This window comes from Stegostoma tigrinum, chromosome 36 (genome assembly GCF_030684315.1).
Source record: "Stegostoma tigrinum isolate sSteTig4 chromosome 36, sSteTig4.hap1, whole genome shotgun sequence".
Lineage (NCBI taxonomy): Eukaryota > Metazoa > Chordata > Chondrichthyes > Orectolobiformes > Stegostomatidae > Stegostoma > Stegostoma tigrinum.
In genome coordinates this window covers 969,374-985,016 of record NC_081389.1, presented here as the reverse complement: position 1 = coordinate 985,016, position 15,643 = coordinate 969,374, and the positions used below count along the sequence as shown (strand labels likewise).

Sequence of the window (15,643 nt, the reverse complement as noted above, 5' to 3'; positions counted from 1 at the left end):
GCCATTATAGAAGGTCATAGGACCAAGGCCCACTATAGAATCTGAAGCAAAAATTGTAGGCACAAATTCTGAATGAATGTCAGACAAGGCATTAGTCTGAGGCCCAGTGCAGGTGAATGCAAAAGATGCCAATGGGCTATTTTGAGAAGAACATGTGATTTTGCTAAACCTCTCAGTCAATATCAGGTCACCTGTTCATGATCACATTTCAGCTCAAAGGAGCTTACTGGCTGTTTGTTTCCTTCAATATGGATGAATTTGTTGCAAAGTGCTTTGAGATACCCTGCAATAGGGGATGGAGCTATACAATGCAAGGCTCCTTTTGTTCCAGTTATAAGGCTTTTAAGATCAGATGAGACCCAGGTTGGGTTCAACAATCTTACCTCTGATGGATAATGTCTCCCATTGATGGTATGTTCAGAGCCCAAAGCCTCAGTTTCACTCCCCCAGTGCAAATGGAGTTGGACAGCGGTATAGCGATGGGATGCAGTGATCATTTGCATGGTTGGAGGCAAGGTCATTTTTGCTGTAACAAACAATGACAGTCACTGAGATCTAAAATAATTGCTTGCAGATCTCAAGGTGCCTCATTTCTATCCTGAACCACAAGTTGTTTCATTCTCAGATGGAGGTGGCTCCTTATCACATATAGAACACAGCATTTGTCTCAGTTGGGAGTTCTCAGAGTTTGTGGATTCAATTCCCACTCGAGAGACTCAAGCTCAAAATCAAGACTGACATGATAGTACAGTACTGACAGCTCTCTGCATTGAAGGAGGCATCTATTGAATGTAATATTAAATGAAGGCAACATCTCAGGGATAACAAGGTGCAGAGCTGGGTGAACACAGCAAACCAAGCAGCATCAGAGGAACAGGAAGGCTGACGTTTCGGGCCTTGACCCTTCTTCAGACAAAAATGCACAATTCTCCGGCATCTGCAGTTCCTGCTATCTCTGCAACATCTTAGTGTCCTGGTCAATTTCTATCCTTCAACCAAATCACAAAATGATTATCTGGTCATTATCACATTACTATTTAAATTAGCTGCTGTGTTTCCTGATTTATAACAATCAGTACATTCAATAATAGCCTGTAAAGTACTCGTAGTGTCTTCAGGTTACAAAAAGTGCCATCTAAATGCAAGTCTTCTTTCAAAATCAGAACCCTGATTTCATGGATGATGGATGAAGACAAAGATGATTTTGCAGAAAATAGGTTTTATACGTGTTTGATCTAGTTTTGCTATGGGAGATTACTGGGAATGGATGTGACTACTACTGGGTAGATTATCAACCTGTCAATTTTGTGTAAAACCATAGCTGGGCAGGCTTTACTAACCGGTCGCTCAATCCTAAACACTCACTGTTTTCTCTCCACAGATGCTACCAGACCTTCTGAGCTTTTCTAGCAAATTTTCATTTTTGTTTCTGATTTACAGCATCTGCAGTTTTTTTTAATGTTTTAACATCTCAGTTCCTGATTAATAATATTTCTTTAATCAAGCTGATTGAGGGAAAAGTCAAAAATTTGTTCCAAACATATTTAATTGGTTAAGATTCTTGTTGTTCTGATTAGTAGATTTTGCTCAGGATTCTACTTCCACATTTTGATTGGTTTAGCAAACATGATTTGCTTTTGCTTCTTACCTGCATGCCCGTCATTGGTTAAAGAAAAATTCACTGCTGCTGATAGGTTGTAGCCTATCAACTGGATGGGTTCTAGGGTTGGATCATACTCAAAGATGCCATTGTGAAAGTCAATGGGTGACTGCTGTCGATTCCCACATTCTGGATAGGTGGATGCCCAGTGATCTTCCCCATGAAGTCCTGGAAAAGAAACCCCACCCATTAGTGTTGCTAATGTTTTTCTCAGTTAATGGGTTAGCAACTTATATAGTATCCCACAAGTCAGTCAGAATTAAGATACCATATTTTGTGGCTATCTCTCACAATCTTTATTATCATGCAAAGTTTAGGGGGATCATGTGACAATGGCAGGGGAGTTACTACTTCAAAATTTAATTTCCCTTCTGATAACTGTGGATGAAAGGTCGTCGTTCAATCCATCATGCTTGTACCAGCTCTATTATCGAGTCTAGCTTTACTACCTAACGCATTTATTACCTCCTGTCTATTCCCCACATCTTTGAATGTCATTACTTACAAAAATGTCCGACACCATCTTGAATGCCTTAACTGAACCTGCATCCACCATATTTGCAGGCAGTGAAACTAGCAACATCCTTTGAGGAAAAATAGTGTATTTTTTTCTTACATCACCCTTGCTGCATTTATACATCACTTTAATTCCAAGCCCTCTTGATCGTGTTTCTTTTACGATGGAAACAGCTTCTCCCTGTCTACTCTGTCCAGCCTAATCATGATTTTGAAAACCTTATTCACATCTTGTCTCGGCTTTCTTCTCTCCAGGAAAACACAGTCTTAACTTCTTCAATATATCCTCACCACCGAAGCTTCACATTCATGGAAATTCATTGACTGCAAACACTGACAATGTGGTATCCCCACCCAAAGCACCCTGCAAGAGAGGCACGGAGCCAGCACGTGTAAGAGTTGAAAAATCAGAACTTAAACATTTATGATGAAAGAAAAAAAGTCACATCAGCATCTCTACTTTCTGTCCAGTCAAATCAAAGTTGAAACTTAACTTTGTGGTATAGTGGCAGGCAGTAGAGCACAGGCCTCAGTGTGAGGAGCGATCCTTTGATGTGAATGAAGCTTCAATGGAGCTGTCAGACATTGGTGACTTCAGGCAGTGATGTGGAAATGCTTTAGAGCTAGTCTTGAACCAACACCACTTTAACCTTGAAAAGTGATGACTCATCTACATATTGAGATTATACGAGAGCAGTAGTGCTGGAAGAGAGCATTAAGAGTAGATTTGGGGATAGTCCCCATTCAGCTGTCTTGAGAAGCTTTACAAATTCAGAGAAAGTATTCACATTTCTTTAGTGCTTTTCATAACCTCTGGTTGGCTCAAGCATATCATGCACAGAATGGGGATTTCTGAAGTAGTCACTGCTTCGATGTAAATACTGCAGCCAACCTGGACAGAATAAGGTCCTAAAAGTAGCAATGAGATTAAGCAATGAGTCAAGATCATTTACACTTGCTGTTGCTCATTGGCTAGGGGAGGCCGGACTGTGAGGTGCCATTTTGAGATGGGAAGGCAAAGTCTGCCAACTATATGAATGTAAAAAACCTTTTGGCACTGAGGGGCAGGGGAATTCTGCAGAGATTTTTACTTAGCAGATGGAGCATAATTGGTGGGAATCATATGAAAGCAGAACCCTTTTAAAGGAAGTGTTCTGTTAAATGTTGATATTCAGAGGTCTTTAAATGTACTTGTGCATGAGGTATAAAATTAACGTGGAGATGCAGCAAGCAATGAGGCAGGCCAATTGTATATTAGCCTTTATGATAAGCGGGATTGAACTTCGAGAGTTAAGAAGGTCTAGCTGCATAATGGCGAACTTTGATGAGACCAAATTAAAATACTCTACAGAAGTCTGTATGCTGTCATCCAGTGACCCTTCATTTACACATGGAGAATCCATGATACTGATCCAGCTCCCTCAGAGCCAGCTCTCAGAATAAACAGAACCTGTGGCACTCCTGTTTATATCTGACAGCCAGGGCTCCCTAATTGGAGCAGACTAACAGCCCCAATTGCGGAGGTCATATTCTGAGGTTCATCTGGCTGACCTTGTCATTATCACTACACCCCTCCCGCTCTGAGTCTGAGGATACTGGCCATTTTTTTTAGCTCTTCCTGGGGCATTTTAGCCTTGGGCCAGGTACCTCCAACTCTGCCTGTGATACAAGCAACATGTAATGCACAGTAGCTCACCTCTTGCATCCAGAGCACCCCAGAAGAAATTCATTCTCTTCTTCAGGCCACAAAGGTGTCAAGGCAGCAACATCTGCTGTGTGCATCTCAGATTCTGAGGTATCTTCAACACTTGAAGGAGAGAGAGAACCAAGGACGTTCTGGAATGTTCGGAAAAACTGTCAAGGAGCTCGGCTCAATTTGTTCTTGCACCATTTGCAGCTTTCATCTGGTCCATGTGTTTGTTCAGGGCCATCATACCTACCTGAACTTTACACACCACTGGACCTGATCCTACATCAACCATGTCTCATACTCCTGTAGAGACATTCCTGTGGGTCCTACATCAAACTTCACCCCTCGAAGTAAACTGCCCTAGCTTAGCCATGATGTGGAGGTACCAGTGTCAGACTGGGGTGGGCAAAGTTAGAAGTCACAGGACACCAGGTTATAGTCTAACAGGTTTATTTGAAAACACAAGCTTCTGGAGCGCTGCTCTTTCGTCAGGTAACAGAGTTGACTTCACTTCACAAAAGCAACAGCACTCTAAAAGTTGGTGATTTCATATAAACCTGTTGGACTATAGCCTGGTGTTGTGACTTCTGACCTTGACCCTTGCTTAGGGGAGTCTGTGTCTAGCATTGGCATTCCTTTGCCACTTCATCCTCCACCACCCACCCCATCCCAGTCTGGGAATATCAGATTCAACCTGCTGCAGTCTTCTCGACCTCAATCAGCAACTCTGCTGGACCTATCCCTGTCGTTGCCTGAGGGGTGGTCATATAATCAAATTGGAACCAGGGCAGTTTGGTACATAGTGAAGTGTAGGCTGTTTCTTTAAGCTTTCCTTCAAAGTTTGTATGCTCTTTCTGTCAGACCACTGAATTTTCAATGGTATGGAGCTGTCCTTATATGGTGAATACCATTTGACTTTAGGAAAACACTCAAATTCTCTGCTGATAAACAATGGCCTGTTATCTGTGGCCAACAATTCTGGTAATCCATGAATTGTGAAAGATGCATGCAGTTTTTCTATTGTCATCCCTGTGTTTCATCAATGAACTCTGTGTATGCCTAGCCAGTTTGAGTGGGCATCCACAATGACTAAGAACATTGAGCCCATGAAAGGACCCGCACTGTTGATATGTAACTGAGCCCATGGTTTTGCCAGCCATTCCCGCGAATGTGGGGGAGCTGCTGGTAGTAATTTTTGCCCTTTTTGGCAATCTGGGCACTGTCCCACCGATGCAGCTATGTCTGCATCCAATCCTCACCATCAGACATAAATCTGCCAGATAAAGAAGTTCTGCATTAGCCAAAGTCCTGGATGCGCATGCTGTTGGGCTTTCTTCTCTACTGGCCATCTGTGAGATAATACTATTTTGATGCCAAATGGGTAGGCACTGCATGTCAATGCCAGAATTCACTTGGAATGATAGCGTGTCAAAATCTTAGAAACAACAATCATCTTCTTCACTTCCCCTGAAAGTGATGGCTTGGCTATGCAACCATTTTCAAGGCTGACCCTTTTTTAAGAGTTGATGCAAAGGTGCCTGGATGAAGGCCAAGTTATGTATGAACTGTCCATAACTGTTCACAAGCTCAAAGAAAGACTTAAGCTTCAGTACTGATGTGGGTGTTAGGGTATTTTTGATCGCCCTCACTTTATCTTCCAATGGGTGTAGCCCTCTTGTTGATTCTGTAGCCCAAGTAGGTCACTTGGGGAGCCTGGGACACACATTTTTCCCCTCTAAAGGTGTACACCTACCCAAGAGAAACATCTAAGGACTATGTCCAAGTTCTCCAAGTACTCCTTATTGGTCTTCCCTATATATAGCACCTCATCTACATAAATGGTGACCTGGGATAGACTTTGAAAAATGTTCTCCAAGGTCCACTGAAAAATTGCACAGGCTGACAATGTCCCATGTGGCTGTCTTGTATATTGGTACAGATACTTACGGTATTAATTGCACCATACTCCTGGGAATTCTCCTCTAAACACATTTGCAAGTACACATGGCTCATGTCCACCTTTGTGAAGGACAGCCCCCTTGCTAGTTTTGCGTATATGAGAGGAATTGGGTATTTATCCAGCTGTGAAAAGTGACTCAACATTTGTTTAAGATTTCCACAAAGGTGAACCAACCTGTTGGGCTTCACAATCAGTATGACTGGTGCTGCCCATTCCACAAACTGGACTGGTTTAATGATTTATTTTCTTTAAACTATCTCTACATTTTCCCGTAAGGCAAGTGGCACTGGGCGGGCCTTGCAGGATTGCGGAATTGCTTCCTGGTCAACATGCAAGATGGCCCGAGCTCCTTTGATAGTCCCTCAACCTTCCTGAAAATCCTCCAGATATTTAATTAGGATGTCATCCAGGCAGCCGTTTTCTAATCAAAAACTGTTGAGCTGATCTAGGTGAATATTTCTCAATCAATGTTGTACCCATTAAACTTGGGCCCCAGCCTTTTACTACAATCACTGGAAACAGAACCAGCTGCTTCTCATAAGAAACAGGAACAGATTTGTAGCCTTGAACTGTAAAGCTTCTGCAGTATCGGTTCTCAGGCTAGCTGAGGTCTTCATAGAATCATAGAATCCCTACAGTGTGGAAACAGGCCCTTTGGCCCTACCAACCTCAGTGCATCCTACCCAGACCCATCCCCCTATAAACCACCTAATCCAAACACCCCTGAACACTTTGGGTAATTTAGCATGGCCAATCCACCTAACCTGTTCACCTTTGGACTGTGGGAGGAAACCGGAGCACCCGGAGGAAACCCACGCAGACACGGGGAGAATGTGCAAACTCCACACAGACAGTCGCCTGAGAGTGGGATCAAACCCAGGTCCCTGGCGCTGTGAGGCAGCAGGTCTTGCACAAACTTAAGAACTGAAGTCCAAAGCGAATGTTTTCTGCAATCACTGAAATGGCCATGTTCGTATCAACCTCCATTCGAACTGGGTGACCATTTAACCAGGCATTTATTTTGATTGATGATAATAAAATGTGAGGCTGGATGAACACAGCAGGCCAAGCAGCATCTCAGGAGCACAAAAGCTGACGTTTCGGGCCTAGACCCTTCATCAGAGCCTTCATCTGATGAAGGGTCTAGGCCCGAAACGTCAGCTTTTGTGCTCCTGAGATGCTGCTTGGCCTGCTGTGTTCATCCAGCCTCACATTTTATTATCTTGGAATCTCCAGCATCTGCAGTTCCCATTATCTCTGATTTATTTTGATTGGTTCTGATTTGGATGTTGCTAAACAATTTAACTGTTGCAAACCAGATGTAGATGGAATTTCCATGGTGTGCACTCTCTTGGAGATCTCTTACCCAATTTAAGTTTCAGGGATTCTTTTGTTGTCTTGAGTCCACATAACTGGTAGCGACTAGAATGGCTTCCCGAAGAAAATTTTAACTGTTTGGCTGAGGCCTGGTTTTGCTTTGGGTCTTTGCCGTAGGTTGGATTATTGCCTTCATTCAAGCAGTGTCCCCAAAGCTTAGTCAGACTAGCGAGGTTGTCCACTTCAATTGGAACACCCTGCAACTCATAGGCTCCATTTGACCTATTCTCCAAAGTTAAAGCCAATCGTATTGTCTGTTTGAAGTCCAGTTGGGCTTCAGCTAGTAGGCACTTTTACATCATTACATACCAAACAGTCACTCAGCATCTCATTGATGATTAAACCAAAGTCACAAGACTCTGCTAGCCTTCCTAACCTGGTCAAAAATCGGAATACAAATTCTGCTGATGCTCAAATAGCCGAGTGAAACCATTGGGTCCAGAAATAGAGCAACCTTGGGTTGTAATATTCCTTTACTAAATCTGTCAACCCTTGAAGGATCTTACTATCTGGTGCCTCAGGCAAATTTAGGCTCCTGATAACCGAAAAAGCTGCAGGTCCACAAACTGTCAGGAGAATTACTCATTGCTTTTCATTTGCCCCAATGTTATTTGTCCAGAAAAAAAATGCATTATTTCCACTGTTATCGATCACAGCAGGCCCTTTTGAAATATATTAAAAAGGTAGTCTAGACCCGATCTTCTTCTAAGTTTAAAGGTAAACGTGAGGTGCAGATTCTTAAGCAAAGCACAAATTTATTCAAATGCTACAGTTAAAATACAATGAAAGAAAGAGGAACTTAGAATAACTTAACTCTATTAGAATACTTAATAGTATAATAAATACCGTAAATATTAACGATTAACTGTTCCAATATAGTGACATCCCATAAAAACACCTTTGGCAAAAAAGTACATTCAGAGAAAGAGATTCTGTGACGTGCAATCCTATTAGCAAGAAAGAGATACATGCAGCAACTCCTCAGAGAGAGAGAGAGAGAGAGAGAGAGAGAGAGAGAGAGAGAGAGAGAGAGAGAGGATGTAGCAACTGGGAGAGATTCATGGCCTTCCAACCCTGCTCAGACCCCAGCAACGACTGCCGGCAGCTAACAAAAGTGCTGGATCTGTTAGGGCTTGACCATACCCATTCAGGATCTAAATTTTAAAAAAACCCAAGGTCTCACAAGCTGTTTATTTTCTTGTAGACTGCTTGGCCTCTCCCCAATCTCTAAAAGAAACCAGGGCAAAACACACCTCAAAGCCAGAACATTGTCACATCACGTACTGGGCCAATTCCTTATGGGCAGGACCAAACGAGTCAAGCTTCCCAAATAAATGCATGAAGCCAGAAATGCTCACCCCAACTCAATGATGGGTGCTGCAAGCGAATTTCTTTAGGAACATATTTTTCTCTCCTTGCAACTAAATAACTCAAAGACCAGCATCTCATCACCAAGTGACCCTTTATTTACACATGGAGAGTCTTTGAGAGAGGTCTGAGTGAACAGAATCTCTGATGCTCTTGTTTATACCTATCAGCCTGGGGCTCCCTGGTTGGAGTAGATCAACAGCCCCAATCATGGGACTTGTATTCAATGAGGTTCACATGGCTGACTTGTAACAATCACTATATATGTGGCAGTATAGTATGCAGTTTAGCTTCAGAGGGAATGCAACAAATACTCACAGGTTTTTGGGAGGTGAGACCAACCAAAAGGGATTATATCCTCCAGGATTTAGAATGGATGTGCTTCCTTTGAACCAGATACGATACTTCAAGTATTTAACAGTAGATTCTAAAAGGCTATTTGCTCTGCTTAGAGAGTCCACAAGAGTAAGAAAACTGGTGAGATCAGACTGACACGAAAAGTATCTTTACTTATAAACATTTTGGATTCCCTGCCTAGGGCACAATGCTCATTTTTTTACAATGTTCAGGCTGAGAGCAACAGAGCGAGAGAGACACTTAACCATTCTTAGACCAGAAGAGAATGGACAGGAAAGTGAAGTTGATAATGAGAGCAGGACAGGTTTGAGGGATTGGAGACAATAAGGGATTGAATGGACTACTCCTGCTCTGATTTCTTATTCATCAGGTTTACAGGTTAACATTTACAATGATTCATTATTTCATGATAAACATCAGTCATAATTTGTATCACATATTGGTTGGTTAGCAATACAGAAGCTGGTGGGTTCAATTCAAATCCTGCACTGGCTGAGGTTACAGTGAAGTACTCTCGCTTCTCAACCTCTCCCCTCACTTGAGGCAGAGTGGCCCTCAGGTTAAACCATGACTAGTCATCTCTCTTTAACGAGAGAGCAGCCCTATGGTCTGGTATGACTCTGGTAACTTTACTATATATCACATTGTCCGCAAAAGTTGATGAGAAGTGGATTAGATTAAAGATAAATTATAAATGGAATTTTAAAGTGATAAGCAAATGGGATTTCCTTTGGAAACTAATAAGTTCTTTCAATGAATTGTACTTGCATGGCAAACTCTATCAGTTCCTGGGACTTTATACACAAAGTTGGGTTGGTTCTTTGAAAAAATGACTCAGCGAGAACAAGGCCTTGCTCTTCCCTGAACCCATTTTATTCCTCATGTACTTTTACAATTCCATTTTGAAAATTATTGCTGAAACTGTTTTGATGACACATTATAAGCATCATTAATTTTTTCTAGTCTCTAATAAAGATCATTGCAAAAACAACCAGCGAGAACAAGAGGAGAAATATTTTTACTAGCAGGTTACTGGGCAGAATTATTCAGTACCCTGGCAGCATTAGCCAAGAGAGAGGGAGGTCTGTAAAATTCCCCAGATGACCTAATGACCATTCTCCTGTTCATCTTGATCCTGTCCAGTTTTACAGCAGGACAGGCACATTCACCCTGTCAACAGCTGCCCTAAATGAAGCCTCCAGGCCTCAATTTTCAGGCATGTGGCATGAGTTCAGGGAATGGGGGTAAAATCCTTTGTAACTTTTCTCAGGCCTTATATGGGAGCTCGAGGAACAAAGCCTCTATCAATGACCTTCCAAAACTGGACACCTCACCCATACTCCCCCTCTGACCTCAACAACACCCCAGCTCCACTCTGTGCACACCACACCGGGCCTCACTTACCCATCGTCAGCCCAGGACCTCTTACTGTTACCTGGTTTTGGACTCCAGAACCTGGATTCTGGGAACCACTTGGAGTCCCAGCACTGACAACTAACTGCTCCTGGCACCACTGGGGCTATAAAGCTCCTGGCCAATCAGATTTTACAGCCACTCTCTGGGCAGAAGTGCCATTCCAACCATGTGTTAAATGGCTGTGGAGGGTTTGTCAGCACCAACAAGAATATGCAGCCCCCCCACCCCCACTGATCAGGTGGGAGGCTAGGAAAGCCCACCATTTGAAAATGGTGATCTGGGATGCTCTGGTCTGAAGAAACTGGAAGCAGTTTCAATAAGAATGTTCAAAAGTGACATAGAAAAATACTTGACAAAGAAAAAGAACTGATCAAGTAGTGTGGCTTCATGAAGAGGAAATCATCAAATTCGCCAACTTTGGGTACATTTAAGTCGTCATTGGATAAGCATATGGACGTACATGGAATAGTGTAGGTTAGATGGGCTTGAGACCAGTATGACAGGTCGGCACAACATCGAGGGCCGAAGGGCCTGTACTGTGCTGTAATGTTCTATGTTCTATGTTCTATCTCTGATAAATTTACCAATCCTTTGAGGACGTAATAAGTGGTGCAGATTAGGGGAGTCAGTGGATGTATTATGTATATTTGAACTAACTAATAGAAGTAAGAATTGGGATAAAGGAGGCATTTTCGAGGATAGCAACCTGTAAATAGTGGTGTGTCATAGGAATCAGTGCTGGGGCCATGATTATTTACAATATATATATTAGTGATTGCATTAGAAAAGAATGTATTTTAGCCAAATTTGCAGATGACATAAAAATGGATGGGAAGGCAAGTGGTAAGGAATGACACAGATTCTGTAGAGCAATGTAGACAGGTTAAGTAAACGGGAAAAAAAAACTTGACAACCGGAATATAACGAGGGAAAATGTGAGGTTATACACGTTGGCAGGAAGAATAGAAGTGGCAAATATTATTTAAATAGAGACAGACTGCAGAAAGCTACAGAAGAGGGGGGGATTTGGACAGTCCCAACAGAATCACAAAAAGCTAGCACCCAAATTCAGCAAATAAGGCAAATGGAATGTTGGCCTTTATTTCAAAGAGAATGGAATATTAAAGGGAGGTTGGAAGTTGGAAGCCGTCAAAAGAAAGTTCCCTCTGCTGCTGTGGCATCTGGAGGGACTGTATTATGAAGAGACATTCAATTAAACAACTCACTGGATAAAGAGGCTCCACCAATATTCCTATATTCAAAGTTGGGGAAGCCCAGCACACCAGTGCAAAAGACCATGCAGAAGGGTTTGCATCTATCTTCAGCTAGAAACATCAAGTGGATGGCCCATCTCGGCCTGCCCTGGAAGTTCCCAGCATCACAGATGCCAAAAGACAGGTAAGTTTGACTTACACCACATGGTGACAAGAAATAGCTGAAGGCACTAGACCACACATGGCAGCAAGCAGCCCAAGCAAAACTGGAGTCAATGTGAGTTAGAAAAAACTTGTTTGGAGTCATACTCAACACAAAAGAAAATGTTTGTGGCTGTTACAGGTCAGGCATCTGAACTCCAGGGCACTTCTAAAGGTGTTCCTTAGGGTAGATATTTTCCTAAATCAACCTTCTCAGAGCTGTTATTACAAGCCTCCAAAGTGGGTAGGACCTGAACCTGGGCCTCATGACTTAGAGGCAAGGGCACTGCCAATGTGCCAATAGACAGTCCTCCCCCCTGCCATGCAGGATAGAAAGATTTTTGTATCAACCTGTTCTGAGATGTTATTACATGCCTCTGGAGAGAGTTGAACTTGAATCCAGGCTCCAATCCAGAGGTAGGGATGCTACCACTGTGCTACAAGATCCCCCCTGCACCTGAGGATCACATCCTAAACCAAACCTCCTTCAGCTGCTTCATCAATAACTTTTCTTCCAACATAAGGTCAGAAGTAGGGATGTTTGATAATGGTTACAATATTCAGCAACATTCATGGTATCTCAGACACCGAAGTAGCCTGTGTCAATATGTAGTAAGAGTTGCGCAAATTCTTGGTTTGGGCTGACAAATGATGAGTAACATCTGCTCCACACCAGTGCCAGAAAATGACCATCTCTCACAAGAGAAAATTTAACCATCATCCCTTGGCATGCAATGGCAATGAATCACCCAACATCAACACCTTGGTGGTTACCATTAACCAGAAACTGAACCATCCACCTAAATTGCATGAATGAATATACAAATTAAGACAGATTGCCACGACATTTACACTGACTTTTCGATTTCCACATTTAAGCACAGGTTTTTTTGACCTAAAGTTTCATCATATTTCTTATGTAATGATGAGAGCTCCTAGCCTTCCTTTTTCTTTGAAAGCTATTTTTGGCTCAACAATTTATGCAAAGAGGTTAGAATTAACTCTGTTATTTCCTGAATGCTGTCATTTTGATCTGACAAAAATCCAAACCAACCTTTCTAGTCACCAGCGTTATCGTGCAAGATTTAAATTGCTTCAATCGAAACTAACAGTTGTAGATTTCAAAATCTCAGAGTTTCACACATTGTTGAGAAGGTTCTTAAATTACCAGCAGATAATGAATAACAAGTTGTTAGGCAAATGAAAGAACCAGAACAGGATTATAATTATCTAAAGAAGGCAACATTAAGTCAATTGTCCTGTTACACCTCACCTCTCACATTCAGTATACTTGTTCAAAACAGTAAATTGAGAGAATTTGTTTCAATGAAAGTCTGATCTGGTGCAGAGCTACATTGATCAAAAATCCCAGGTCGCAGACCTGAAACTGCTTTCAGTAATCAGATGTCAATAGAAGTGGATCAGGGAGTTGAGGGCTACAATCGATTGCAGCCCCTCTGATCAAACAAAATTCAGTAAATGTAACCTGAACCAGATCTGGGGTGTTGCAGTGGTGAGGTTATCTCATAGTATCCCACCCTACTGCGCAGTCTGATTAGCACTGATCATGGATAGTGCTGGTGTAGAACTGAGACAATTTCACACCTTCGCCTTGTAATTGTGACAGATATGGTATCTGGAGGGGCCGCATTATGAAGAGAGGTTCAACTAAACAACTCACTGGATGAAGAGGCTCCACCAATATTCCCATATTCAAAGTTGGGGAAGCCCAGCACACCAGTGCAAAAAACGATGCAGAAGGGTTTGCATCTATCTTCTGCTAGAAACAACAAGTGGATGACCCATCTCGGCCTGCCCTGGAAGTTCCCAGCATCACAGATGCCAAAAGACAGGTAAGTTTGACTCACACCACATGGTGAAAAGAAATGGCTGAAGGCACTACACCACACATGGCAGCAAGCAGCCCAAGCAAAACTGGGGTCAATGTGAGGTCAAGAACACTTGTTTGGAGGCAAAATGACAGATACTCAATAAATGTAAACACTAACACTGAGCTGTAGTCAGTCTGCTGCTGTAGTGTGGGAATGGCCAGTGCACAGTGAACGTACAATAGGACAGTGTGATGTGAAATGAGCTGTCTTTATCCAGGGGAACAAAAAACAATCAGAAGCACTCACCTGTGTAAGTCCACTCAGATGCTGCAAAGAAAATATGAAAAACATTAATGATATGACATTACGAAGTGTTCATTATTCACCTTTGTACACCCCCGGGTAGATTTTGACTGGAAAATATTGACTGTGTACACGGTCGTGACTGGTTAAATTGGCCAGTAAATCCAGGAGTTGAAGAGATATTTTGGGGGAAGGATCGAATTGTAAATCTCTAAACTTGCAGGTTATTTACTCTCATTTACAATTTGTTCAAATAAATATCACCCTTAACCTCCACATTACGTGCAAGGTCATGCTGAACTTGCAGATGAATGAGCCATTAGTGAAAGTCAGAGCTCGTAAATAGCAGCATATTTTTTTAAACCACTTGATAGGTGCTAAGGCAATGGCCAGCAATTTCCAACTCAAAAGGGAAATAGTAAAACATGTCCTGTAGATAGCCAAGATAATAAAATGTGAGGCTTGATGAACACAGCAGGGCAAGCAGCATCTCAGGAGCACAAAAGCTGACGTTTCAGGCCTGGACCCTTCATCAGAGAGGGGGATGGGGAGAGGGAACTGGAATACATAGGGAGAGAGGGGGATGCGGACCGAAGATGGAGAGAAAAGAAGATAGGTGGAGTGAGTATAGGTGGGGAGGTAGGGAGGGGATAGGTCAGTCCAGGGAAGACGGACAGGTCAAGGAGGTGGGATGAGGTTAGTAGGTAGATGGGGGTGAGGCTTGGGGTGGGAGGAAGGCATGGGTGAGAGGAAGAACAGGTTAGGGAGGCAGAGACAGGTTGGACTCGTTTTGGGATGCAGTGGATGGAGGGGAAGAGCTGGGCTGGTTGTGTGGTGCAGTGGGGGGAGGGGATGAACTGGGCTGGTTTAGGGATGCGGTGGGGGAAGGGGAGATTTTGAAACTGCTGAAGTCCACATTGATACCATTAGGCTGCAGGGTTCCCAGGCGGAATATGAGTTGCTGTTCCTGCAACCTTCGGGTGGCATCATTGTGGCACTGCAGGAGGCCCATGATGGACATGTCATCTAAAGAATGGGAGGGGGAGTGGAAATGGTTTGCGACTGGGAGGTGCAGTTGTTTGTTGCGAACTGAGTGGAAGTGTTCTGCAAAGCGGTCCCCAAGCCTCCGCTTGGTTTCCCCAATGTAGAGGAAACCACACCGGGTACAGTGGATGCACTATACCACATTGGCAGATGTGCAGGTGAACCTCTGCTTAATGTGGAATGTCATCTTGGGGCCTGGGATAGGGTGAGCGAGGAGGTGTGGGAACAAGTGTAGCATTTCCTGCGGTTGCAGGGGAAGGTGCCGGGTGTGGTGGGGTTGGAGGGCAGTGTGGAGCGAACAAGGGAGTCATGGAGAGAGTGGTCTCTCCGGAAAGCAGACAGGGGTGGGGATGGAAAAATGTCTTGGGTGGTGGGGTCGGATTGTAGATGGCGGAAGTGTCGGAGGATGATGCGTTGTATCCGGAGGTTGGTGGGGTGGTGTGTGAGAACGAGGGGGATCCTCTTTGGGCCGTTGTGGCGGGGGCGGGGTGTGAGGGATGTGTTGCGGGAAATGTGGGAGACGTGGTCAAGGGCGTTCTTGATCACTGTGGGGGGAAAGTTGCGGTCCTTGAAGAACTTGGGGACATCTGGGATGTGCGGGAGTGGAATGTCTTATCGTGGGAGCAGATGCGGCAGAGGCGGAGGAATTGGGAATAGGGGATGGAATTTTTGCAGGAGGGTGGGTGGGAGGAGGTGTATTCTAGG

At 43.4% G+C, this 15,643-nt stretch overlaps 1 protein-coding gene across 4 annotated transcripts in view; it reads right to left on the bottom strand.

Annotated features, from left to right (window-relative positions):
* ca12 (carbonic anhydrase XII) overlaps positions 1-15,643 on the bottom strand; it is a 56,975-nt gene that overhangs the window by 38,491 nt on the left and 2,841 nt on the right. For all 4 annotated transcript variants that reach the window (XM_059640163.1, XM_059640164.1, XM_059640165.1 and 1 more), the window contains 3 exons: positions 13,898-13,918; positions 1,649-1,828; positions 384-526 (listed from right to left, as the gene is read on the bottom strand). In XM_059640163.1, the coding sequence (XP_059496146.1) occupies positions 384-526; positions 1,649-1,828; positions 13,898-13,918 (344 nt within the window). The remainder of the gene's footprint in view (positions 1-383; positions 527-1,648; positions 1,829-13,897; positions 13,919-15,643) is intronic.